The sequence below is a fragment of the Epinephelus fuscoguttatus genome, linkage group LG10 (assembly GCF_011397635.1).
Source record: "Epinephelus fuscoguttatus linkage group LG10, E.fuscoguttatus.final_Chr_v1".
NCBI lineage: Eukaryota > Metazoa > Chordata > Actinopteri > Perciformes > Serranidae > Epinephelus > Epinephelus fuscoguttatus.
In genome coordinates, this window is record NC_064761.1 from 31,073,050 (window position 1) to 31,100,553 (window position 27,504).

Consider the following 27,504-nt stretch of genomic DNA (forward strand, 5'->3'; position numbering starts at 1 on the left):
CCAGCGGGAGGCGTCCAGGAGGCATCCTGATCAGATGCCTGAACCACCTCAACTGATCCCTTTCAACACGAAAGAGCAGCAGCTCTACTCCGAGTTCCCTCTGGATGCCCATGCTCCTTACCCTATCTCTAAGGCTGGGCCCAGCCACCCCACGGAGGAAACTTATTTCAGCCACTTGTATCCGTAATGTCATTCTTTCGGTCACTACGCAGAGCTCATGATCATAGGTGAGGGTTGGGACATAGATGGACCAGTAAATTGAAAGCTTCGCCTTCTGGCTCAGCTCCCTCTTCACCAAGATGGACCGGCGCAGCGCATGCGTCACTGCAGAAGCCACACCAGACCTCCAATCCATCTCATGCTCTATTCTACCCTCACTCGTGAACAAGACCCCAAGATTCTTGAACTCCCTCGTTTCAGGCAGTAACTCTCCCCCAGCCCAGAGAAGGGAATCCATCGTTTGGCCTCAGATTTGGAGATGCTAACTCTCATCCCGACCGCTTCACACACGGTTGCAAGCTGCCCCAGTGCATGCTGGAGGTCATGGTGTGATGAAGCCAATAGAACCACATCACCTGCGAAAAGCGATGCAACAAGTTTTTGTAAAGTGTAGAATAGATTGCTTTAGACTGAGCACGTTTTTTTTTTTTTTTTTTGAGCATGGGTGTGTTTCTGAGTTGGCAATCTGAATGAGTTACACGAGCCTGTTCTCTGGCCAACACACTGTTGGAGGACCTGCTTTCTCCGTGATCCCCCTCATCCTATGGGCTATTGATGCAACCGCACTGCCTGCACTGTATGAAGCTCAGCATAAGTTCAACCAGGAAGACTGTCTTTGTGCTCACACATTCACAAGTCTCTCCCTCCCATTCCCACTGCTTCCTCTTATCAGCTGACTACTATCCTCTAGTTATCAAATCAAACTTCGCCCAGTCTATATCAGCCAATCGGGATGCTACTGCAAAATTTTAAATTGTCTCTCTCTTCTGCTGCTGTCAGCTGTCAGTTTAGGCAGAATCTTTGCGCCCTCCTCCACTGCGTTCACCTCCAGCCATCGTATCCAGAGTCCTGGACAAACTCAACAAAGGCTCATTCCTCTACCCATCCAGATCATCGGCACTTCTCCATCTTCCTCTCATCTCATCTTCACCACCGCCGGCGTCCTATTGGACTATGGATTCACCACCCTCCTTACCCTCCATCATACCATCTCTATGGGGTTGAATCCACAAAGACTTTTCACATTTTTCATTCTTATGTGCACATGGTAATAAATATACTTCTTGCTATAAAAACGAGTCTCTCCTGATTGAACTATATTATATACAGCGCTGCACCATCAGCGACTGACTTACTGAATAAATCTCTACTCCCTGAAGTTGTCTGTTCTCATGTTATATATGAATTCCTGTCAATGTCAAAAAAGGCATGCTTGTCTTTGAATTCCTGGAAAAGTGTTTGACCAGCGCAGCAGACCCAGTTTCAGGAAAGGAAGGTCATAACCGCTGCATTCAACTCAGCACAAATGTCTTCCACTCAGCAAAATAACTTGGGCTCCATCCAGAACAGCCACCGGTCCTTTTCTTGATAATGTCAGTCCTAACAGGACCGAGCATGTTGTCTATCACAGCGCAAGGGCAAGAAGACAAATGCCTGCATACGCTTAATGCAGCGAGAAGAAAAAATATTGGGTGCAGTTGTTTGTGTCGTTACATAGATGTTCTTTAAAGATCAAAACTACAATAATTACATGTTAGAAATTACATGTTACTCATAATGGATTCAGAGACCAAAGATGAGAACACAGGGGACAACAGTCATAATAATGATAATAATTTATTTATTCAGGTAGAGGAAGAGTCTTTGGCAGTGAAGAACACAGGAACTGAGGGGGATTTAATGAGAACATTTCAAAGTGAAGTGCTGCATGGAGACAAAGGATTGGGCCAACTGGGCCATTAACACAAGTCCAACAGTGAACCAGTTCTCCCAGAGGGAATGAAATATAAACCAAAGAACATTAACTGGTTGAACAAATTGGCACGATAGCATGAGCTGTGTAAGATCTGCAGGAGCGGACTAACACTTAAAGGAGAAAAAAAAGTGAGTGTGAGTGTTTATCTGCAAACGGGTCAATGAAATGTGACAGGTGAGAAGTGTTGGTGATGCTGCTGTGAAACTGTGAGCAGAGACAAATGGGTGTTTACTGTGAGGAGAAGTGTTTGGCTTTTGTGTCTGTTGTGAAGTGAAGTGTCCCTCAGTAAAGATGTCCACATGTATCACAGTAAAATCTGGCACTGGCTTTTTTTTATGACACTTTGAATTTGTTAACATTTACTTCATCACTCTCCAATCCGGCAAAACATTTCTGGCCTGAATTGTGTTACAAAAATATATAAACACAACAATTACAAACAAAAATAGTAATTCATTTAGCGAAGAGGGAAGAGAACCACTTACAGAGCGGCTCGTTCACTCTTCTATATTCACATCCCATTGGCCTCTCCTACCAACTGACAAGTGCAACTCTATAGTTCATATAATGAAGGGCAAAGAGGTACAAGTATGCATCAGTTTGAGACACTTTGCATGGTGTTTTCCACTCCAGGAAGTCACTTCTCTCCTCCTCTCTGATCTTGTACATCTGCTATCGTCTTACAAACAAGAACAAGAATATGTGAGGATGCGAGGGACCGTCTTTCTGGATTAGAAAGCAGCACAAATTTCATCTCTACACCCTAAATACAGGGCAGGTAAGGCCATTACAATAGTTGCCAAGGACTTGTTAAAACCAAGTAATGGAACCAATCAGAATGCACTAAACACTGCATTCGTCACACAGCTCACAATATGAGAGGGGCTGAACACGCAGTGCACACTGTGCACGAGCCGGACATGGCAGGTAAACATGCCCGGCTAGGAAAATTCATGACATCACAGCTCCTGTCAATTAATTAATTCATTAATATCATTCAGAATATTATCAGAAGTCCATTCATTCATCGATAAAGGCAACAGGACCGGACACTCAGTCCACTTCTCCTTCTGTTCCATCATCCGTCTCCTCTTTCTGCATTCATTACACTTCTTATACCAGAGAAGTAAATATTCAGCTACACAGACATCACAGGACAAAACAAAGTTCATTCAATATCAGAATACTGTTGGAGGTCAGGAGTTTGGCTGCTCCCATTATATGTGCAAAAACTCATTGTTGTAAAGAGTGGATGCCACTAGAGGTCGCTGTTTCAGTCAGTTACAGGCATCACTCGTCGTAAGTCACTGGCACAGCAGTCACGCTACACATCCATGTTCCATATTAAGGCTGGGCAAAGGGCGAGAAGAGATGGCAAAGTTCAGGGTGAGAGTCGGCAAGATAAGAGTCAAAGTGGAGCTCTTTAAGAGTCTGTAAACTCCATCTGTTCCTCCTTGAATCCTTCAGAACTTCTCATCCATGTATCCCATCAGCCTCTTCACCTAAAACCCAACAGTTCACATCAAGTCCGTGCCCTGTATCATCCTGGATTAGTGGCGTAAGGGCCAACCGCCGAGTCCATGCAGTCCAGGGTCACAGCGTGACCTTGCTGAGTCTGAGTGACAAGCTGGAGCGGTGCTGGGCGCGGGGGAGTGTTGAGCTACAGCGGCTTCGCAGCTGGACTGGCCGACCTGCTGAGCCTCGCACCCGCAGCAGGAAGTCAAAGTTGGCGGAGGTGTTCATGGCGTAAAAGACGTTGGCGTTGTCTGGAATCACCAGTTCTAGAGAAAGAGAGAGGAGGAGAGAAACAGCAGAATGATGAGTATGGTTTTAGCTCTTTCTGTTGTTGACGCTGATATGCTTTTTGTCAGTAGTACAGGGGTCATTGTGGTTTCTTGTGGTTTGGAAAACAGCTGATCAGTGGAAAAATTACAAGAATTAAAATGCCAGATTTGCATAATACAAAGGGTGCATCATTATAGTTTTTACAGTAACTGCTGCAGCAACTTCTGCTTCCTGTTTTTACTGTAAATATCTGACTATATGCCTGGGCATTGTACTGTACCAACATGTAGTTAGCTACCTCAAGTTGAGAGTTGTTTGAAAAATAAGGAAGGTATACATGTGTAGAAAAGAATTAGCTAAAAAAAAAAAGGCTCAATTTAAAATTGTTTTTTACCTCTGTCCTCAGAGATGACTTGTACCAGCTCGTATCCCTCCTCTGGCTCCACTTCCAGGTTGTGCTTTGCCATGGCTCTGGAAATTACAGCCGGAGTCTTGTCTTGATTGGTCAGCTATGTAGGGAACGGACAAAGAAATTACTCGTAAAGTTTTTTGCCTTTAACATGTAAAAATCTAACCTGAGAGCATCTCACTCACACAACAACACAAACACACATATATTTACCAATATGCTCTTGTAGAGGTTCCCGTTGCCGTCCTCCAGGCTCACTCTTATGATGCATGCATCTTGGGCCTGGGTGTTATACGCCGGGGTTTGACTTGGGGAGCAGGGGGACAAGGGTGTGAGGGAGACGGAGCGTCTGTGGGTGCAGGGGGGCCCTGGGAGTGAGGGAGACGCAGGAGTCATGGTGACGCTGGCTGTCGACGAACTGGTGTCCATGGAGTGGAGTGAATTACAAGAGGAGGATTCTGATAGCTGCAAAAACACATAACCAGAAATTACATACAAATTCATAAACAGGATCATTTTCTTCCGCAAATGCACTGAGCCATAATCTGATTATTCATTTAAAGCTATTAGAGGCGAGGGGAAATGTGGAAGTACTGGAACACGGTGACAGCTGCAAGACTGAAATATAAACCTTTGCCTGAAATAACAGCTTTTGACTAAGGGACTGTATAAAAATTACGGGGGGAAGGAGACCAGAAAAGGGTGTTATGATTTCTGCCTGTGTACTTACATTTTCTGGTGCAATTTTAGTTGTTAAAAGAGAATAGCGTTCAATTGTTTTTGAGATATTTGGGAAAGGGTGTTACAATTTTTGTCTCAGTCAATGGGAGAGTCCAAAAAATAGACTAGTAATGCTTTTTAAAGCCTGCTCCCCTCTTCACAATAACTTCCATATAGTCCCTAAGTATGACCAAAAAGTACCAATTTTCTTTAGCGCTGTTGCCCACCTTGTTGTGCTGGGAGTCAGAGGTGTGTGTGGGGGTGAGGCCTTCATTGTCTGACGGGCTGCTGGAGTCGCTGGAGGACACACTGACTGAGTCCATGCTCTCCCCTGAGCTGCCAGTAGGAGGCGAGCGTGGCGTCTCTCTGACTGGAGAACTGGCTGAATTACTGTCTGGTCCAAGAAACAGCCTGGGAAGTAGTGAAAGTTGGTCGTTAGAGAATAAAATAAATAGGTCACAGCACTTCAGTGCTTAAATACGACAGTGTGATGATTTTTGCTTCAGGTATTCTAACACAGATTTAAAACTAGACCTCCTTCATTTGGTTAATTATTGTATTTTGTGGTTGCACTTACAGGCTGAGTCTCTTCACCATGCTTTTTCGAGGCTTGGGTGAGGTTGGACTGCTGTCACCCAGACCTTCAATCTCACAGGACAAGGCGTAGCTGCAAGAGAGAAGATTGATAATAAACCTTAGACATCATAAAACATAGCCATGAATTGTGAGTACAAGAAAGGGAAAGAGTCACAGAGGACAAGGGGAAGGAGAGGGTACAATAGATCAGTAGGGAGTGAAGGCACAACATGAGAACAGCAGGGAGAGGCGAGGAGAAAGGACAGAAAGAAGCTTCTATTGTGTGTTTGTGAACAATAGGTCCAACAGACCATGACCTCATGCACTACTTTGCTTGTTATCTAATGGATAACGGTGCAATCAATGACGAAGGTATTCAGGGTAAAGCAGCAGTACCTTTCCTCCTCGCTGAGCTGAAGCTGGCTCTTAAACCAGCGGAGGAAAGACGGCTCTGGAGTCAGACAGTAGCTGTTGCAGGCCGACTGGAGCAGCTTGATCTGAGCAATCACCTCAAACTCCTGCAGAGACGGAGAGAAAGGCACCAACGTTAGATCAGATTTACTTTGAATGTGTGGCACATGTCAGAGCTCATCACATGGTGTAATCATGTCAAAGGAGGTGGCTTGCAGCTACACTCACCCTGCGTCTCTTCTCAAAGTTGATCAGACCACCCTGCGGAGGACACAAAGAACATGCTGTCAGACCCTGGACATCGCATACCAGTGGCTGCTTAGACAAACAGCATTAGGTGGACCACTCCAAAAATGGAGCGACAAAATTCCTCACGCACTCATGGAAACTTACACCCCAGTTTCTGACAGCGGTAACACAGACAGACTCTCAGATCTGCAGAGCTGTGTAAACTCGCGGACACATGCTCTCAAATATCGAAACACACACACATTCAGCAGGTGGTTATGGATTTTTTCTTACCTCTACTAGGTCGGGCAGGGCCGTATCCAGCATGGTCAGGTCGGTTAGAAAGGTCCCCAAGTACGGTATTGTTCCTTGCATGGCTCCCTGTGGAGAAGATTTAAATAAATTCTTTAAGGATGCTACAATAAAGCTGTAATTTACACTGTGCTCCTTATGATTTACAGATGCCATGGTGGGTTTTCTAAAATACAACACAGGCTTAATGTAAGTACAGCTCTTGGTGCGCTGAGTAAACAAAGCTAAGCATGTGGCTTCATCATAGTGTAGAGGCTAGAAATCACATTACAGTGCACTGCTTGAGAGGAATGTGTTGTTTTAAATTATAAAGCTCGCTTTTAGCTCTTTTTTGAGAAAAACATCCATTTGTCTGGCGTTTGTTACAGGGGCTTTTAGTTAGTCTGTCTTTGTCTCACCATTTCCTTCTGCAGCTGGAGTCTCTTGTGGGTGCGTTTCTGATGCTCCTTGGCACAGCTCTCCAGACTGGCAAACTTCGAAGTGCCTTCCTGTAGTGCAAACAGAACAAATGCAGCTTCAGTCCTTCAGATTCTCAGCAGTGAGTGAGGGAATGTTTTTAGGGTTTCAGGATGAAGTCTCACTCACGAGTTACATCTACGCACTTTAAAACTTGAGTTTTTTCAGAGGGTGCTTAATTTAGTAATTTAAAATATCACAGATTCCTCAGACGATTCATTAATATTTCAGGAAGCACTCACCCTCATGAGGAGCTCTCTGCTGGTCAGGTAGTTGTTGTGATCGGAGAAAATGTCCGATAGTTCCTCAAATGTCTGCATGCTGTCTCTGTGTGAAGCACAGATTCGGGTTAGGTGGACACATCAGATTAAATATATGTGCAAAATAAACATCACAGAGATGCTGTTGTATTCGGCCAAAAGGCTGATTCATCAATTGAGACTTACTTGTGCACACAGGCCCATGCCCTTTTCAGCCTGTACAAAGGGTTGGACTGCAGCGCAGATACAATGGCTCGCAGAGACGAGAAGTTTTTGCGTATTCGACACTCCTGTTACAAGACAATTAACATGAAGACAGTCAGAACTCAGCTCGTTTTCATGCTAGGTTTATAGATGAGTGTGTGTGTGCTTCTGCCGACCTGAGCGATGTCTATCCAGCGCTGGATGACCCGCGCTCTCACATGTGGCCTGATCTGTCTGTGTTTCAGCACTGTGCTGACCACGCAGGCCGCCACAGCATTAAACTGCGTGATGGTTGCACGAATGGTGGGGGCGCTGTGCTTGTTGTGTTTCTTATCCCTCTGAGACCAGATAGAGCCCAGGCAGTGGTGGGGTACAACCTTTTTGAACAGCAGCTAGAGCAGAAGAAGAAGCTGATGTTAGCATGACGAAACTGAAGAAACATCACAGGGATGTAACCTGCGTCACCTTTCCCTGCTTCACAACATGCACACTGCCAAACCCGCCCGTTTCCATCTCATTTCCCTCCACTTACTGCATCCATGTAGGTCAGCTGCTCCGCCACCAGGTCGGCCTCAAACGACAGGAAGTCCTCCTGGACCTCGATCTCCACTTCCTCCTCTTCCCCCAGGCAGAAAGAACTGTTGCCGTGGAAACCAGCTGAAAGCAGGAAATTTGACACTTAGGATAAAAATACATAGCACTGTACAGAACAATGAACTATGTATATGCTATGCAAAGAGTTTTAAGAGGCGTTTTGTTAGTTACCATCAGCGTCGTCCATGCCGGCCTGACTCTGCAGCTGCTCCAGCAGACTCTCTGCCCGTCTAAGAGTCTCTGAGCCTGGCAGGGCTTTGCGCAGGTAGTCCATCAGCCTGTGGAGACAGGGGTAGTCAGGCGGCTCCTGGAAATCTTCAGGACACTGGTCCAGCCAGGCACGCAGGATAGAGGCCAAGGCACTGTGGAGGCAGCAGGGAAAGATTTAAGAGCATTAAGAGAGCTGGCAACGATAGGAGGGCAGGTGTGATGAGTCAGCTATACTGCTGAAAGTTACAAAAATTGTTTAAAGCTGACCATATGGAACTTATAGTGACATATTTATTAAAACGTATCTCACCTTCTGATGGCTCCATTGGTTTCAGAGCCTTTGCATCTGCCTGTGTCTTGCTCATTTTCTTCCACACTTCCGTACCTGCAACAGGAAATAACAAGTGAGCATATTCAGAACCACTAAAACGTACAGTCAGTGGATTATTTTGACTTTATGCAACACTTTATTCCAGGCCTACCTGTCTAGCAGTAGCTGCAGTACAGTCTGTGTGCTGGCGAAGGCTCTGTAGGTGGACAGGAAGATGGAGGTGTAGGTGAGGTCGTTGTCTCCGAACGCTGTCAATAACGTCTCCACCAGACGCTCCAGTGTTCCAGCACGGATACTTCTGATTTTGCAAGTCTCCAGCTGGCTCACTGTGTGGCCGGGAGGTAGGCGATCGCCTTCCGCCTAAACACAAGCACATACACAGCACATTGTTAAACCAGTGTGAGCTGAACTGAGACGCTCCCAAAGCTTTGCTCTGCTTTGTTTGGCTTTGAATGCATCACAGATTTTTGATGTGTCAGGCTGTCTTTGTTGTCATCTCATCACACAGAACATAAAATACTTTCATTAAATCTTACAACCTTGATAGTTCAGCTTTAAAATGTGAAATGACAGGACTCATTAGCAGACAAAGATACAGTAAGAAAGGACAATCAAAAACCTATATTTAATTCTGATTTCTCCAGATGTGTCCGACTATTGTGTCTGTGGGGAAATAGACTGCTTGGTCGCAAAAACAGGCAGGGAGAGCGTAGGAGAGGAGGTGGCACAGACATGGAGAGAAAGAGACCTTGGTGAAGTTAGCACGCTACAACAGGAAACGCTCCAATCTGCTTTTAATCACAGCAGGCCCCTCCTCCGCCGTCCCTCCAGACAGAGAGGAGGACAGCAACACGGCCAAGTTCTCCCACCACTCCCCTCTGATAACAACTCAGAACACTGAGAAATACCATTATCTATCTCTGCGAGGTGACGCGCTGTGCACTCACACACGCAGGCATCGATTTTACAATTCAAACTCAACTAGAAATGCACGTAATTTGCTTCTACACACAATACATCAGTGTACAATCCCCCTGATTGTACAGTAATTGCTGTTGTTCACTGACAATTGACTGTTTATGGTGAATATACTGATGTCTCAATAGGAATCGCTTCCCATTCTACTCCACTCAATAGACAGCACTGTATAAAGTACCCATGCTGTTTTAATTAGCTCGAATACAGTTGGCAGCTCATGCCGTTGTCAATACATCAATACAGACTTAAAGCCTCAGAGCTGTTATCTATTTCTTCTTTTTTATGCCAACCCCCCATCCCCCCTGTCAAGCACAAAGAGACAACTGTGAGACAAACAAACCAACAACACCAGATCCTGATTTTTTCTTGTAAACAAAGACCACACATCTGTAATTTCTGTTATGCTTGGTTCATACATTTAGTTGCTGCTGAGAAAACACACAAGAGGAACTGGGGACAATGCCCTAATTGGCCCTTCTGTGCAGCATAATAATATACTGTATAACATCTTATTATGCTGATATAAACAGCACAGAGGAGGGAACAGCAATGCCTCATGTGCACTGAAAAAATGCACAACTCAAGGAAAAGCCTTTAATACCCCCAACTTTTTTTTGTCATACCAGCATTTTATAAAACACTGCTGTACAGGGGAGCGAGCAGTTTTGTTGGCAGCCGGGAAAGTCAGGAAATCACATGCTTTGGCTAAACAGTCCAGGTCTGGCAAAACTGTTGATTTTCAGCAGGCAGCTAAAAAGGTGTTGTCTAAACTGGGAGATTTATAGCTCAAATGTAAAAACAACAGCCCCGGTGGAGCACAATGTGGAGAGACGCCCTGCTATTGAAAGACACGGTCAGTTTCAAACAATGGAGATTATTCTGTTTTTGTGATCAGCAGTCTGCACACAACTAACAAGATTGCTTTTCTGAAACCATCAACACAGGGTGAATTCCACAGCAGAGACTATTCCACTAAAAATCAGCATTTTGCACCGCAACAGGTTAAGAGAGTGGAAAAAGCAGCATCAGGTTTTCATTTGTAGAATCTGTTTCACTGAGGGTTTTGGAGCTCAACTCGTCTTTGAAAAAGCTTCGTCAGCTGCGATTCTGTCACACTGTGAGACATCAGACCGGCCCACTCACCCCTAGCCATCTTGCTCCCTTGTTGGCGGCCTGCTGAATCTGAACCCTCTTCAGTGTCACGTTGTAGATGGCTCCTTCCTCGACTTCCTCCCCCCAGTCCTGCACTGAGCTCTGCAAAGGAGAGGGAAAATGTGAGAAATCTCCAGAAGACAGGAGAGGATAGGTTTAGGATAAAAAATCTAATTTCCTGTAAACAACTGCAGGCTGCAGAGGTTATTTCCAAGTGTGATTTCAATAGTTGAACAAAATAGGAACTGACGTTTTTGGAAACATCTTTGAGAAAAGCAGAAGGAAACACCAGAAAAAATACAGAAACACAACCACAGCACTTAAACAAACTAGTAAAAGAAGGACTTAGGTGCAGTAAAACATCAAGAATGACCAACTCCCCAACCCCCACATCTGCAGCCTGCCAGGCCTCCCTCCCTGTCTTTACTCCCTCTTTTATTCCCTATCCATCTCTTTCACCGTGTCCCCTTCTCCCCGAGGTGAAGTCAGAGCTGGATGGCTTTACTGCAGCTCAGAAAGTTTGTGATAAGAGCCAGAATGGAAGAAACCTCCCAAACAAACCCCTACATAATAAAACAAGACAAGCTGATATGTCTTTGTCTGCCTAATTATACAACCCAAGAGAGCTTGATTACAAATGAGAGCACAAACTAGATTTGTGCTCATCTTGTTCCGTATGTATTGTGTCTGCCTCTGGTTGTAAATCAATGACAAACAGTGGAGCGCAGAAACAAACAGAGGGAGCAGAGTGGAATCAAAATACAAAACTCCTGCTCAGGGAGAGTGAGCGCAAACACATCCCGAGATGTGCTGAGACATCAACATATGGAGACAGAGACAAAAACAGAGGCAGAGACAGCGAAAGAGAGTGACTGGCCAAATATAAACACCACGCATGCAGTATTATGGCCAAGTCTTCACTCACTCACTCACTCACACACACACACACACACACACACACACACACACACACGGGCTGCAGCGGCCAAGATCACTCTCACTTGTCCCCACTTTCATTTACACAGCTCAGTGGCAAAGTCCACAATATTCCCCAAACAGAGGAGCTGCCAGGAAAGAGGTCAAGGGTCAAAGTCGCCGTTAACAGGCTCAATAGACGGCCCTGGAGGCCGGTGGCGCTCTGCCACGACTGGGCCATGTTTGGGTTTGAACAGAAACATGTGATGCCAAAATGAAAAGAAACCAAAAAACACAAAGGGAGAAAGGGAGAGGAGGAGTGAAGGATTATAAGTGGCTCTGGCAGATGAAACCACTCAGCATGTCTGTGTTGTTGCATGTCACAAATTGCATTTGTCTGAAATATGTCTACATGCCTGTCTCCTACCCTGTTCAGCATCTCGTCTTAAGGTCAGCAACCCACTAAGTGCATGTATATCTCTCTCCCTCTCTCTTTAGCTGCTGCTGGCTGCTGGCTGGATGGCTGGCGCAGGGACAGATAAATACATCAGTGCATGAGTCATGCAGTCCACACACTCCCAAAACAATAGCGGGAGGTCTCTGTGCTGGCCGGCCCGGGCTGCTGAGTTCACAGTCTGCACACACAGCCTGCTTTTTGTCAGCCACAGAACTGGAGATGTTTTTCAGAGCAGGGTTTTAAAAAAGGCTCTGCCTCGCTTTGTGCACCAAGTTTGGGGGCTTATTGTGAGCCAAAGCTCCACGAGCTTGCATGAAAACTGGAACCAAAACAGTCTGGCACTGTGATGTTTCTATTCACAGAGAATACAGGCCAAAAGCATCACACTGCAGATATCGTACAGAGAGCACAGTATATCAAATGACCCTGGGTAGGATGTAAACAGGAGATGGGTTGTTTACTCTCTGCACTAACTTGGATCCTCCCCCGAGAAGATGCTCAAAAAGTGCATGGAGAGGACACTTAGGAAAGCAAATAGTGCGCTATCTCTACTCACATAGTGCCAATATGCCTATCAGCCTATCAGCTGTGTGTGAAACAATACTCCCAAGATACCAACAACAACAGTTGTGTTAAATCTTTGGCGCTGATCTGTTGGCTTTTGTGTTTTCCTCGCCTGGACGCAGCTGGGACCCGTGGAGAGACAGTGTGATGGCCCCGGGGCCTCGCCAATTGTTCCCTCTCTGTTACGCTGCGGGCCCCCAGACAAAAGTTTTCATATCCACCATCAGGGAGGGGAGTGCTAACGGATCGAGTTCATATTCTGGCGGAGTCGGCAGGGGATTTTTCTATTTCATCCCCCCTTCCATGCGTGTCCAAACTTTGCGCGACATCTTTACGCACCAGCAATGTAGGTTAAACTGGATTTAAAGCCTAGTAAAAACAATTAAAACTCAATGTTCAACTGCTCCCCCCGCTGCTCCCCTCCTCCTCCTCCTCCTCCTCTCCCCTTTATCCGCTACTTTCCCAAGCCTACAAACGCCCCCCTTCTTTTCTCCCCCCTTTCCCTCTTTAACCTCCCCCCTCCTCTTCAAAACCACAAACTCAACAACAGAGCACAGGATGGAAAAGCATGAGAGAGTTTTTTTTGTTTTGTTTTTGCTCTTTACCATTTTACTTTTCCAGGCGAATTTCATGGTGATCGTTTCTTTCATGATCCGGGGACAGCATCAGAGCTCGGGAATAATCCAACAAGGAAAGTAGAAGAAGAGTTCCCTTACAAAAAAAAATCAAATCCCAGATCCACGCTGAAAAATTTCTTGTCCTTCACTTCACACACTTTTCGTCCGCTCAACTCCAAACTCCAAATCCTCCTCCTCTGTCTGTCAGTAGGCTCTCCCCTCTTCTACTGAATGACCAAACTCCTCCCTCCTTGCACTCACAACAGTCCCGTTTAAACTCCTCCTCCTTCCTTTTTGTCCGAATTTCATCACACTGACAACAATGTGCGCGCTCAGACGTAGGGATGTGATTTCTGTTTGCGCAATACGCTAATACACAATCGTAAATCTCATTCCTGTGAAATTCACAGCAGAGTTTTATCACGCGTTTAAACTGGTTTATATTACTCCATAAACATAAATCCTTAGGCTGTGTGTAGGCTACAGTATACAGTACAGTCTTAAGTTTGTGTTTGTAGCATTTTTAATAGGTAATTTTTATTTTTCCTTTAAGCTTGTTACAATGAGTAAAAAACATGGAAGTTGTGGTTACATAGAGAAGAATATTGATGTCTTAGATATTTTCTGTCTTGTGTGTTTTGTGTGTAAAGAAAAGTAAAATTCTAAAATGTTGCTGAAGCAAGTAATTGCTTCAGTAGTCGGAGTTAAAATAATCAAGTCAGTGTGTTCAAGTCTAAAGTCTGTATTTTTAGTGCAATGTTTCTTTTTCGTTTCTCAGAGACTGTTAACTTGAATGGATGAAACACATGAAGGGGATATCACTATGAAAAGGCCATAACTTTGGAAGACACCCTCTTTATGTGACAAACTGAAATTACTGAAAGCTAACATTAGCTTTAGCTTAGTCTTACATAACCAGACCTATCTCCACAGTGCTGTATCAGCCCTAGACAAAGGTCTAGAGACCCCAGTTATCATTCTAGTATAGTAAAAAAAAAAAATGCTCGGGATGTTTGTATTTCTCTTAACCAGGGATGTCAAACTCATTTTAGTTCATGGGCCACATACAGACCAATTTGATCTTAAATGAGCTGGACCAATAAAAGTTTACCAATAACCTATGAGTCTCATCACTAGGTGCAGATTCACCAGTATGTCTCAGTTTTCCACATTCAGTCAGCCGACTTCTAACTGTCACTACATGTGCATTTATCAGTACGTTTCCTGATGCAGATTGTTTTAAACTGAAGCTGCTGATTGACAATATTTTGCACAATGTCCAGTATCTTTAAACATGGTCACAGTAAGTATTCATTGTTACATCAGAGAGCTGTATTCTGGTCAGGGTGGGAAAGCCTTAGCCTGGTTCCAGACCATAGACCCCGCCCACTGAGTAGGCTTGCATTACTGGTCTGGCATACTGCAATGAATTTGCGATTTATCTCGTCCAAACGATGGACGGACCAATGAACGCCGGGGGTCTAGCGATTAGCCAATCAGCGCCACGCTGATGTCAAGCTGTACGCCGGTGGGTAACTGGTGAGGATAGCAACAATGGCGACCGCTACAGATCATACAGACCACATTAACGATGCTATCGAGGTATTTCGCCACTACTCGCTTTAATGGAGGACCAAATTAAGGAAGTTGCTAAACTGGATTTAACGGCGATGCAGCTGGGCATGCACGACGACGGAGACATTTTAAACGGGCAATGCTCACTTGTTTTAGGCACCCCCGAGGCATGGATACTAATGACGTCAGATTCTGGGTGAGTCGTTGATCTCTACTGATTGGTTAGGGAAAAAATCAAATTCCCTCCCTCTTGTAAATCACCTTCAATGGAAGCCATGTCAGACTGAAGGTTCTGGGAGCTTCAGTCAGACACTCAGGCTAGGAAAGCCTCTGAAGCAGAATTTTACATGACATAGGCAACACATTGTTTGACTTGCTCCTGAATCCTGGCACCTCGTCATCTAGTGGGCTGGAGTGGACCCCTCGGCGAGCTGGCTCTGGCTCACAGGCTATATGTTTGACACCCCTGCTCTAAACCAATCACAATCACCTTGGGCAGCACTAAGCCAGGATGCAGTGATGGTGCCCATGCAAATGGTAACACATAGATAGTCGAAAGAGAACGAGAATCCTGGCTTAAGTAGCTGGCCAATAGCTGTCTTTTACCCACAGTCTACTTCTGGTGAGTCAGACTTACTTTTAGTTTAAGTGTAAAATGCATTTTGCTCAGCCAGTGGATTTTCTACATCACTTCATCATCATCATCCTTTAAAACAGCACTCCACTGATTTAGCATTGCACTCCTGTAACATTGTTGCACACATGATAGACAGTTAAGAGGAAGGAGGATCAAAACTGACGTGCAGAGCTGCGTATATCTTTGTCAAAACCTGGCACATATATTACCTGCAATGCAAGTGCCGAGAATTTGATTGGAGATTCAGGTGTGTCATGCTAGTAGCAGCTAATGTAGCCTCAAGTTGAGATGAGGAGTGGGCTACAGTGGCTGAGTAAGTCTGAGAAGTGTAACCTGTCACACAGTAACCTGTTGTTAATGTAAAAAAACGATCAAATTACACTTAATACATGAGGTCTCCAAGCCTACTATGTAACTGTGTATCTGTAAGTTCAAGTTCAAAGTACCTCCCTCTTCACTTCTTCTTCTGTGGTCTCCAATAAGCTCCTCTTGTCCCCTTCACCTCTCACCATGGTAATCTCTTGTCCAGTTATTATGAGTTTGTAAGTCGTATGTCTGTCAGTATATAGATGCAAGCATACTGGCACTTGAAAGGCAGACATACATTTAAAGGAATAGTTCACCAATAAAATAACCATTTATATTTCACCCCATGTTACGTTAAATTTGTCACATATGCAGTAGCACCCAACACTAACCTTTACTAATGTGTTAATTTACCTGTACACGTCGGTGGCGATGACTGTAATGTATATTAATATACTAATTCCATGTGAGTGCATGCAGTGGGTAACTTTCTTGTATGATCAGCTGCCATGCGTGGGACAATACAAGGAAGGCTGTAGATGCCGTCACCAGTACTGTGCATTGTCAGAGACGGGAGAGGAGAATAGGCTGAGTGTGAGAATGGCCACACTGTTCCACTGTGAATGGGCCTGCACACGTACTCAAACAGCCCACTTGTGTGAATAAACGGGAAGATATGAATCAAGTGTCGACTTTGTGAGGGGTCTTTTGTACACAGTTGTATCGCAAACATATATCAAATGTGAGCAAGCAGCGGTTCATACGATTGAGCCATTTAGTCGGCTGATTAAATAACTTAGTGATCCAGAGTCAGGAGACAGTGGGAATGTTATGAGGCTTATTGTCATCAGGCTCAGTGGGAGAGATGGCAAGACCTGCTGTGGCCCCTTTTCACTACTGTGTGTGTGTGTGTGTGTGTGTGTGTGTGTGTGTGTGTGTACGTGATATGCCTGCCCACTCTACTGGCTCCCATAACACCGACACGTAACCCCAACGTCACACTGAGCGTCACTGACTGTCACACACCACGCTGATGCACTCACAGATGCACCCACACTCACAAGGTTGCTTAGGGGCACCAAAGGGCCAGGGAAGCCCACTGTATGTCTCTATTAGCGCCCCTCTGTGTGTGGTAATCATATGTTTTATCAGGTTTTCTTCTCGGTGACCCGCAGGCTGCATATCTGGCCGGGCTCCAGTTCCCAGGCCGAGCTGCCCCGGTGTCCACTGTGGTCTCTGGAGCTCTGGGAAGCCCAGAGGGGCAGTGGGAAGGTTGCGACCCCACACGACCTCCAGCTCAGCCCCGGGGGGATTGTGGTGTTGGTCTCACAGTGCGCGTGATGTCATATTTCAGCGCAAACAAGACATTTGACAAATACGACAGCTGCTGCTCAGTGTGATGGATGAGCAGATGCACGTTTTTCAACTACAGAGCAAAATGTGAAATTTGTTCTGTTTCACTGGAGTCCAGGTTTATGAAAGTACACCAGTATTATGATCCTTACAGGATGCATCAGAAAAGACTCTCGGGCCTGTTATAGGAGGCTAAATTTCAGTAAATGTCAAAGCTGTTTTTAGGTATTTTGGTCCAAAGCCAAGTGAAGTCTCGAGTCCTTTAAGGGCAAGTTACAGAAAAAGTTTGACATGTGGGGAAATACACTATTCCTTTTCTTGTCAAAAGTTAGATGAGAAGGTTGGTACCTCTTTCTCGAGCTAGCAGGCAGTTAGCTTAGCTTATCATAAAGGCCGGAAACAGGGAAACAGCTAGCTTGGCTCTGTCCAAAGGTAACACAATCCACCTACCAGCCCCTCTATAGATCAAAAACCAAAGTGTAAAAACAACAAGTCATAGTTTTTGCAGGGTTATGTGGAGAACTATTTCTTGCCTGGCAAATCAAACTGCTAGCCTCATCAAATCTATGCATGCTGAGCATTACATAACATGACGTGTGGTGTTAACAGGATTTCCTACATGAAATTAGACCAAGTTCCTGCATCTGTATCTTTATAATCAGTAAAGGAACTACCAACTATAGCACAGCAGCTGTCCGATAAAGTCAGTGGAAACATTTCTCTGACATGTAGTGGGGTAGAAGTATAAAATCTTGTTCAGTTTACAATATATATATATGTATATATATATATTTATTTAAGTTTATGTTTGTTAATAATTCCTGTTTATTTAACTCTATATTTGTTAATACTAATGTTTAAATTTCTTATATTTTCACATATCTTTCCTCTCTTGCAAGGAGCACCTGTAACATAAACAATTTCCCCTCGGGGATCAATAAAGTATTTCTGATTCTGATTCTGAAAATGGAAATTCTAAAGTTAAATACAACAACATGCAACTATATCTCTGTCTCAGATCTCCTGTAGCGTCCAAGTGACAGTTAAAGAGACTGTGACAGAGGTGAATGGCATCTTCTACTGCAATGTTTGAAAGGCTGTAAAATATTGCAAATAGTATTCGTGCACTGTAATACTGGCCAATCTTCATACCAAGTGTTCCTTTCTCTTGGAAGACTACTGACGTAATTATACTTAGGAAAGCCCATGACAAGGACACATCACTTTTTTTTATAATGGGTTACTATTAATATCAAGTTAAGTATGCTCTTCTCCCTGTTCCACCATGTCAGAACAGGGAGCTAACAGTACAGACAGAAAGGGGACAAAAACAGGAGGAGCGCCGCTCGCCCTGTTATTGCACCACTGTGGGGAAAAACGCACATTCCAGGAAATCTCCCACTTCCTGCCTTCAGCCTCCTGACTCCAGCGAGCCTGCTGTCCTCATACCTGACTGGCTGGGGAGCTTCTTTGGCCTGCAAGGAGGAGATGAGAGGAGACGACAAGAGGAAAAGGGGATTCCTAGAGCAGGCAGACTGAAGGGACCGACAAACACTGTGAATCACAATGCTGAAAAACACAACCAAACAGCAGACACACGAGAGGACAATGAGGGAGGTGGGGGTCTCAGGCAGCATGTGTAACGTCGCAGTGTTTACATCCAAGATAAGAAGGTCGTGTATCAAAGAAAATGTAGGACACTGTCAAGATTAACTTGAAAGGACTTTATCTCTGCTGTGAGTGTGAGAGGGAGAGACAAACTGAGAGGATCCATACGGGATGAAAGACAAGCGTGATGCAACAGGACGAGTGTGCACTGGCTTTAAGAGAATGAGTGATTTCATTTTTCAGCCCGGAAAGGGACGCCCTGCTACTTTTTGTGCTGGAAATTAGTAAACAGAGTAGACTCATCGTTTCATCCAGTGAGAGGAGTATCAGCTGTGGCTGGAACAGAACTCTCCAGTGGAAAGTCGTTGCGTAAAATACAAAATGGAGAAGATCTTTCCTGTCACCATATCTGGACCAAATGTGTCAGAAAACTCGTACTCTGTTCCTGTTTGTACATTCTTCTTGCATTATGCACGGGAATGCACACAGTGAGTTTCACTGTATGTTTGTGTGTGGTTGGTGGGTTTGTGTTTCCAAAGCATACTACCCAGTAGAGGGCAGAGTTCATAAACCACTGTGTTTATCCAGAGTCAGCAGAGGTTTTTTAGCCAGACCAGGCCGGAGCAACAAAACCCAAGAGGCTGGATTTATGGCACGGAGTCAGGATGATCTGCTATAACTCAATAAAACCTAAGAATGAGACAATGGAAGTGGCTTAAATAGGTCATTTGAGAGCAGTGAAGCAGGGGCAAAGCACTCAGTAAGTGCACAAGGTTATTTGATAGGTATTTAATGAGACAACACATCAGCAGATGAGTGTCTGCGGAACGAGTAGTAGCAACAGTGAAAACACAGTTGGATAGAGACATGCCAGGTCCTCTCTCATAACACACACAGCTGCATTTTCTCCCTCTCTTTCTCCCTGTGTCTGCGTCTTCTTCGGTCAACTGAACCCTTTGTTTAAACAGCCACATTAAAGCTCTGTCTGCCTCACTCCTTCTCTTATGTCATGGCTCTGCTCCACTCAGATCTATTGTCCTGGCTGTTGTCAAGCTCTCCCTCTTTCTCTGGATGGGTGACATCATTAGTTTCCAGTAAAGTCCAGAGCTTCAGACCCAGACCCCTCCTCCTCCTCGTCATCCTCCTCCTCCACACTCCACATTAAACACAGCTGACCCTGCGAAACACACTTCGAGGAAAAGCTGCTCAAAGTTTCATTAACACCAAACATACAAAATCGTATTTATGCACAGTTTATGCATGTTTAGGGTTATTAGAAATGCATAAACAGATTTATTTTTTCTCATAAAAGCCTCCATATGGGGTCAGTCAGACCGTTGCACTAAAGCCAAGATAATCCTCTCTGGAGCTATGATGACTCAGATGGTATGCCAGTAGTTAAGGTACTTTCAGGTGTTCCTGCATTTTAGAAGAGTTACAGTAAATTCCCAGCACTCACACACACACACACACACACACACACACACACACACACACACACACACACACACACACACACAGATACACACACACATGCACAACCCCCCTTCACGGGGCCCCTACACTGACCCCCTCTAGATCTAAGCCCCACTAAGCCTTGAATGAATCAGTCTGGACTTGCTCGGTTGTCTGTCTGACCCCGCCTGCTAATGAGAGACGGACCATCTGTTGCCCACCAGATACGTGCTACCCTAAAGTTGTCACATACGCAATGAAAACAGCACACAGCATCAGTGAAGTCGGTCACACGCTGGTGACTGTCGTCAAAACTTGAAATCACCCACTGCAGATTCATCAGATCAGAATGGACAAAATCACACTGACTTGCACCATCACTGTATTTCAGTTTTTACTTTATGAAATTATTGGCTCTGACTTCCTTCCATTTAATGTACGCTGAAATTCTGAGGAATTGTGTGCTGTGAGGGTTAAATCTGAGTGTGAAGCATGTGCGTTGTGGGAAATGAAACTGCGTAAATGATGCACACAATAACACACATAAAAAAAAGGCAGTAGCACAATAACAAGCGTGGACAGCTCAACTGTTGTCACAACACTGACCAAAATATATATGCTCTGCCCAAACAATATGGACACATTAAATACTGTGTAAAATGTAATATACATATGAACACATCCTGCTGTTTAACAAAAACAAATACAGGATGTATTTCCTGTACTCAAGTTAGTGCATTTCTTTGTTGTTGTCAGTAGAGACGTTATACTTAGTAACCTGCTGACATACAGAATGTGTGAGTGCTGACCTCTCATATTTATAAGTGTCGTCCGGACACCAGCATCCTCCAGCTTAACACACTAATACCACACACACACACACACACACACACACACGCTAATACACACATCACAATGCCAGCTTGATCCCAGTCATGCGTCCTGGCTAATACTGCAAGCCCTGCCTGAGCAGGAAAAGGAATAGAGAAGTTTCTGAGTATGTGTGTGTGTGTCACAGAGCAGCCAAACCATAAAAACAAACCAAATCAAAGAGGGTGCTGCTGCACATATGCCTCGTACCAACCCACCCTGAGCACACACACACACACACACACACACACATTGCCACATACACACACCCATCTCCATATGGTGCGATGAGTTTCTGCCCCAGTTACGCGAGCTGCTCCTGTGGTGTTGCTGCTCTGGGATGGACGCTCGGGTGACAGGGACAATGCACGCAGTATTGACTTTTCACACCAGTTCTATGATGTGACCTAATTAGCCCCAAGATCACAATATGAGCCTCTACAGAGCTGCAGACGGCTAGACAACTTGACATACTGGGGGTCACCGAAGTGTGTAAACACCATCTTAAGAGGTGGACTGAATGAGGGGAAGACTGCGACCTGGATTTTGGAGAAAAGAGAAGTGTGGTAGTTTGTGAATTGTGCAATTTGAGACAAAAAGAAAGGACTGGTGTATGTTAATGTCCCTCCAATAGTGTCTTGTAATATCAGTGGTTACAGGGTTACTAAATAAGTGTGCTGCAAAGGATCTGAAAACTCTTCAGCTACGCCACATAGAAACTTGAAAAATCGATTGATATTTCATAAACATCCCAGAATTATACAACTGAAACCCATAAAGTCATCTACAGGCACATTAAACAGGTCAAAGGCTGAAGAACTAGTCTTAGCCGGATGAATGAATCACTGAGCATTTACCAAAACACATGACAAGCATGGATCAAAACTTTAGAAACACTAACACGTCACGGAGCATCAGCATGAAACGTGCACTTCTCTGTTCAAAAAGTCAAGAAAGAGGAAGGAGGAGTGCTAACGCAGCTTTCTTACTTTTTTCAATGGAAAACACGCCATCATCGAAACTCTCTGTCACCCCCCCCCCCCCCCCCCTTCTTCCTTTGTCCCTGTTTTCCCTTTATAAAATCACTTCTGCATTTCCAGCGAATGACCTGCTGAGGTTATTGAACTACCCTGCTGGTTATTGTAAGCCAAACGGGTGTGAGGCAGTGGCTAATATTCCCTCTACTGGAGTTTTGATTGATCGCCCCACGGCTTAATTACATTGCCTTATCACTGACTGAGAGAGGAGAGTGTGAAAGAACACTGCAGACTTCTAAAATGCAGTAAGAGCAGGAAAATGGACTGTGATAACCCACCAAGATGTGAGGATTCGTCAACACTCTCACTTCTGTGTAGCTGGGTTCAAATGTGGTCAAGCCCTTTGTTATTCCTGCTTGTGACACCATCTTGCAACATCTGAAAAGTTAAATTTAAAAGATGCATTTTCGCTATATTATGTTTTTCTTTGTGATTTATCATCATTACTTTCAATCCAGTGTCCAGAGTCTCATTGTCCTCAGTGGACTGCTGATGGTAACTGACACCTCAGCACTACTTCGTCATCTCTGACCTGAACTGTGGACTTGACAGCTGTGTTACTGCACAGCAGGCTGATTACAGGAAGGTCATCAGTCCAATCGCTGCCTTTATGACTGGCATGGTTTCATAACCTTATGCAGGTAGGCAAAATGAAACCCCTGACAGCAGTAAAGGCAAAGTCTCCTCCAAGCCAGCGGGAGCCAGCTGTTAGACTGACAATATAACACGTGGAGAGGTCATGCAATCATTACTGTTTATTACAAGAAAGGCTCTGCATGTAACACTTGAAGTTGTGTGATTACCCACTGATGGCTGCGTTTATTCTTACCTACCTTTACTGAAGGTATTTACTCCTCCATATAATGACCCTCATTGCCCTGTAGCCAAAGCTGTGATGGCAATCACAGTGCAATACGATAAAAACAGTCACATGGATGAGCGCAATGCATGTAAGCTGAGCCTCACTTTGGCGACAGCATCCAGAGAGTGTCAGCGTCTGCAAGCTAACCTTCAGTCTTCATAGCCATTGGAACAATTGACGGAAACAGAGCTGTGAGACAGGAGGTCACGTCATCCAGGATGTCAGATAGGCAGCAAGAGTGATGATCTCCCAACACTTAGACTCAGAATATACACAGCAGCACAGTAAGATCGTGATTGGACAGAAATTGGGTTGCTTTAATAGTCACAATAACAGGGTTCTGGGTTAAAAATCTCACAGATGATCAGTACTGGGGTTCAGTGTTCAATGAGATCCCATTTCTGCCAATGTGATGGAATAAAAAGATAATGTAAGCCATTATAATGACAAAATTTCTCATGATAATAACAAAGTATCTCAAAATAATGACTTAATATCTTAAAATAATAAGTTAGTGTCTCAAAATAATGAGAATTTTTCTTCAAAATATATACTTATCATATAAAAAAATGAGTTAGGATCTCAATATAATGAGAACTTGTTTTAAAAATGAATGACTCAGTATATCAAAAATCAGGAGTTAGTATCTCAGATAATGATTTAGTATGTCAAAAAAGGTGAAAATTCATTAAAATAAGGAGTTAATATCTCAAAATAAAAAATATTTCTCTCTAAATAATGACATGGTATCTCAAAATTAAGACCTAGTATTTAAAAATTAGGAGAAATCCTCTCAAAATAATCACTTAGTTTATCAAACATGAGTTAGTATCTTTAAACACTGACATTTCTCAAAATAATTAGAACTTGTTTTAAAAATAATGACTTAGTATATCAGAAATAATAACTTTGCGTCTCAGATAATGATGTAGTAATTCAAAACAATGAGTATTTTTTCCAAAAAAATTAATTTGTATCTCAAAAACATGAGTAAGTATTTCCAAATATGACATATCTCAGAAATAAATTACTTAATATGTCAAAATAATGAGTTAGTATTCTAGATAATGAGTTAGTATTTAAAAAAATAGAAACTTTCCAAAAAGAATGAATAAGTATCTCAAAATAAAAAGGAATTCTCTAAAAATTATGACATGGAGAAAAAAAAAATTATGACTAGGAAAAAATGACTTAGTATTAAAAATCAGGAGGAATTTTCTCTAAAATAATGACTTAGTGTATATAAATATTAAGTTAGTATTCCAGATAATGACTTAGTATTACAAAAAAAATAGAAACTTTAAACTTTCTTAAAATAATTAGTTAGTATCTCAAAATAATGAGACATTTTTTCAAAATAATAAGATTTTTTAAAAATGGCTTAATATCTCTAAATAATGAGAGACTTTCTCAAAATAATGACTTCGTATTTCCGAAATATTGACTTCCGAAATAATGAGACTTCACTGACTCATTATTTTGAGATAATGACTCATTTCTATGATAAACTTTCTCGTTATATTGATTTACAGGATGTTTTTATTTCATCACAAGGCTAATTTTTTTTTTTTTTTTTTTTTTTTACTGGTAGAACTGGGCCTCCACAACATGCAGTGTCTTGCTCAGGGACACTTCAGCCGGCTGGTTCTCTGACCTCAATATCTCTGCTCACTAAATCTCAACGTGCCAAAAAATATTCTCACTTCAGCCTAAATACCACAAGTGCGCACATGCAAACAATTAGCCACAACTAAGCTGGAATAAGCTGTCGCTGCAGGTCGTTTTCTGGTAATCGCACTGTTATGAGGAATCTTGTTATGAGAAAACAAACATATGTACTGCACGCTGATATGAAGCGTAACATGTGAGCCACAGTTTTTTGGGGGGTTTTCGTGCTCTGCTGTTGGCTGACACATATTATTGTAAAGTTCTTAAGAAAATGAGTAATACCCCTTCTGTGAACTGTGTGACCAGTCAGCAATGCACACACACACACACACACACACACACGCACACACACACACACACACACACACACACACGCACACACACACACGCACGCACATAAAGTGACCAATAAGCGGTAGTTACAGTGAATTACTGCTTTGCACAAGAGGTCAGCTGTCCTGTCTGTGTCACCAAAGGTTACTGTCTAGTTTGCAATATTAGGAGGCGACTTGTTGCATAAAACTTCAACGAGAGGTCAAGCAGAGGAACTGAAATGTAATAATTTGAGAAATGACAAACCAATCACTGATCGATCTCCGAGCCGGGCACAAGTTGTGAATGTCTCTGATTTCAAAATGCACTTCACTTACTGTACATGACACTGGTGGTTTATGTTGGACGTGTAAATCACAGGATGGATGATGTGTCACTGCCAGTTAACTGTCCGTGTTACTGCCAGAACTGCTGAGTCTACAGGAGCCAGAATTTGCTGTGACTTGTAGTCAAACACCTTTTTCTCTCTCTGTGTCTAAAACATGCACAAACACTCTTCCTATCACTCTCCCGTGTCTCACAATCACCACAGACCAACAAACAGACCTTGGAAGAGTCACAAACACTGCCCGTCTCTCTGCTCCTCAACGTACATCTTTAAATATTTACAATTCCGAGCTTCTTTTCTCACTGGATTGTTTAATTACTTTCAATCTTATTCCTTTGACTGCTCCAAACACTTTACACTCCACTTCCCATTCCCATCCTTGAGTCTGTCAAAACTGACCAAACCTTTGACACCAAACAACACCTCACCCACTCCAAACAACAGAAGGCACAGGAAGGCCATGTGAGCGAAGGCCAACATCTGCCAGATTGTTTAACAAGACTGGAAGTACCTGTGCTTCCCAGAAATTAAACAGCAAAAATCAACAAACAGCAGGAGGTGGACAGACATAATTATTCTGCCATGTACTGACCCAGTGGCGGGGGCTGCTCTCCGGGGAACGAGGCTGGTACCTCTGCAGGGCGACACCTCCTTCCCCCTCCAGCAGCAAGGAGCAGTCCAGGTCTGGGCAGTGGTAGCTGGGACTCGTGGGCCAGGGCAGCAGGGTGGCCAGAGGGTATTGGGAGATCATGCTGACCCCCTGGATCAGCGGCAGGGGTGACAGGGCATACTCCAGTCTGGATGGAGACGTCTTCAGTACAGCAGGGGTCTTCAAGTGTTGATGATGAAGATGAAGAGGCTCCTTTAGGTCTTGATTGTTTTGGTCCTCTCTCCTCAGTCTGTGTAGACTTGCCTTCAGCTCAGAGGTGTCACAAATGATGAACTCCCCTCTCCAGTTGTCCACCTCAGTGTTTTCCCTTCCTGTTTCTCTCCTTTCTCCCCACCACACAAAGTTTCTATCCTCTCCTCTTCTGTTTTTTTTTCTTCCTCTCTCTCAGTCTGTGCGCGTGGAACTTGGCTTGCCAACAGCTCTCAACCACATGAGTGATTAAAGTCTATTGTCTCTCCCTCTTTCTCCTTCTCTCTCACCCCCTACGTTCATCCCAGCCAGAAGGGGAGGAGTTATAACTAAGTGGCCCAGCCCTCCCACTTAAAAAACTACCCACTGACTGAAGACAGTTTGACTGTGGAAGAATGTGGAGAGAAGGAAGCTGAGATAGAGAGGAGGATGTTTTGGAAGAGGTTTGAAGAAATACTAACAATAGAGGATATTTTCCATGAAGGATTGACTTCTACCCTCATTCATGTCCTGCTAATTCCCAAACTGCGCTCACTGAAGCTTCAAACACATTTCAACTCTCATTCTGATTGTTCTGAGTCATTTCCATTGCTGGATCCTGCTGTAATGTGTCCCTGAAGACATTTAAAACACTCCAAATTGCCACCAGGACTGGTTCAGGCAGTCCCGTGTTTGTAAAACATGACACACAGACTTTTATTTCGCATTAAACTTAACAAGCTCAGGTGTTTAGAGATGCAGGTGATGGCTTCATAAAGTTACTGATTCAGCACCCGGTGCGGCTCGGTGACATTTATGACAGCAGGGCAAAGGTCAAACCATAATAAATGTGTAACAATTATGGAGAGCATGCATGCGTGTGCGTGTGATCGAGTTCAGGGCAGGAATAAGAGCCAGTCATGTGTAAAAGACCACAGTTGTTGAGGAGAGGATTATCTGGGACCAGGCAGTGCTCCGACACACACACACACACACACACACACACACACACACACACACACACACACACGCTTTTACACATATTCAGCAGTTAATATTATACAAAGTGTGAAGAAAGCTGCTCTCTACAGTTGGGAGCTGCAGTGCGCATCCTGTTTTCTCAGGTAAATAAACAGCCACTGGAAAAACACTTATGTCAGGGGGACATCCGGTCAAGTTGCTTCATAGCAGACGGCCTTGGATCAACACACACTGTACTGTACTTAAGTTCATTTCTGATGTACTTTACATGAGTATTTCCACTTGCTACTACATACTACTACTCCACTACCTTAAGGGAAATATTGTACTTCAGATACATTGATTGACAAGTGTAATGACTTTACAGATTCAGATTTTACACAAATAAACACATGATAAAGTTATACAATATGACATGTTGTTAAAGACAACATTTCATTTTTGGCTTTTTACTCATTAGGTAGCCTAATCTGGATGTTTTACTTTCCAGGAGGGAACA

General features: G+C 43.8%; 1 protein-coding gene across 2 annotated transcripts; it reads right to left on the bottom strand.

Annotated features, from left to right (window-relative positions):
• Positions 1 to 1,820: 1,820 nt before the first annotated feature.
• Positions 1,821 to 26,289, bottom strand: rgl1 (ral guanine nucleotide dissociation stimulator-like 1). 2 transcript variants are annotated; one of them, XM_049587763.1, is made up of 18 exons: positions 25,779 to 26,289; positions 10,593 to 10,703; positions 8,623 to 8,831; positions 8,451 to 8,525; positions 8,102 to 8,292; positions 7,869 to 7,993; positions 7,513 to 7,728; positions 7,319 to 7,422; positions 7,115 to 7,199; positions 6,815 to 6,904; positions 6,399 to 6,485; positions 6,105 to 6,137; positions 5,862 to 5,983; positions 5,467 to 5,556; positions 5,117 to 5,300; positions 4,383 to 4,634; positions 4,155 to 4,269; positions 1,821 to 3,756 (listed from the first exon to the last, which is right to left on the bottom strand). In XM_049587763.1, exons 1-18 carry the CDS (start codon positions 25,935 to 25,937, stop codon positions 3,569 to 3,571), a joined length of 2,436 nt encoding a protein of 811 aa, XP_049443720.1. In that variant the 5' UTR covers positions 25,938 to 26,289; the 3' UTR covers positions 1,821 to 3,568. The 2 variants fall into 2 exon arrangements, with proteins under 2 accessions (XP_049443720.1, XP_049443721.1); XM_049587764.1 differs by lacking the exon at positions 25,779 to 26,289 and adding an exon at positions 13,143 to 13,404.
• Positions 26,290 to 27,504: the final 1,215 nt, after the last annotated feature.

Excerpts from the sequence above, each read along its gene's own strand:
- rgl1 (XM_049587763.1), bottom strand. The coding sequence starts at position 25,937 with ATGATCTCCCAATACCCTCTGGCCACCCTGCTGCCCTGGCCCACGAGT. Across the intron at positions 8,293-8,450 it reads ACCAATGGAGCCATCAGAAG|TGCCTTGGCCTCTATCCTGC; the intron begins GTGAGATACGTT and ends CTGCCTCCACAG. Across the intron at positions 5,301-5,466 it reads ATGGTGAAGAGACTCAGCCT|GCTGTTTCTTGGACCAGACA; the intron begins GTAAGTGCAACC and ends ACTACTTCCCAG.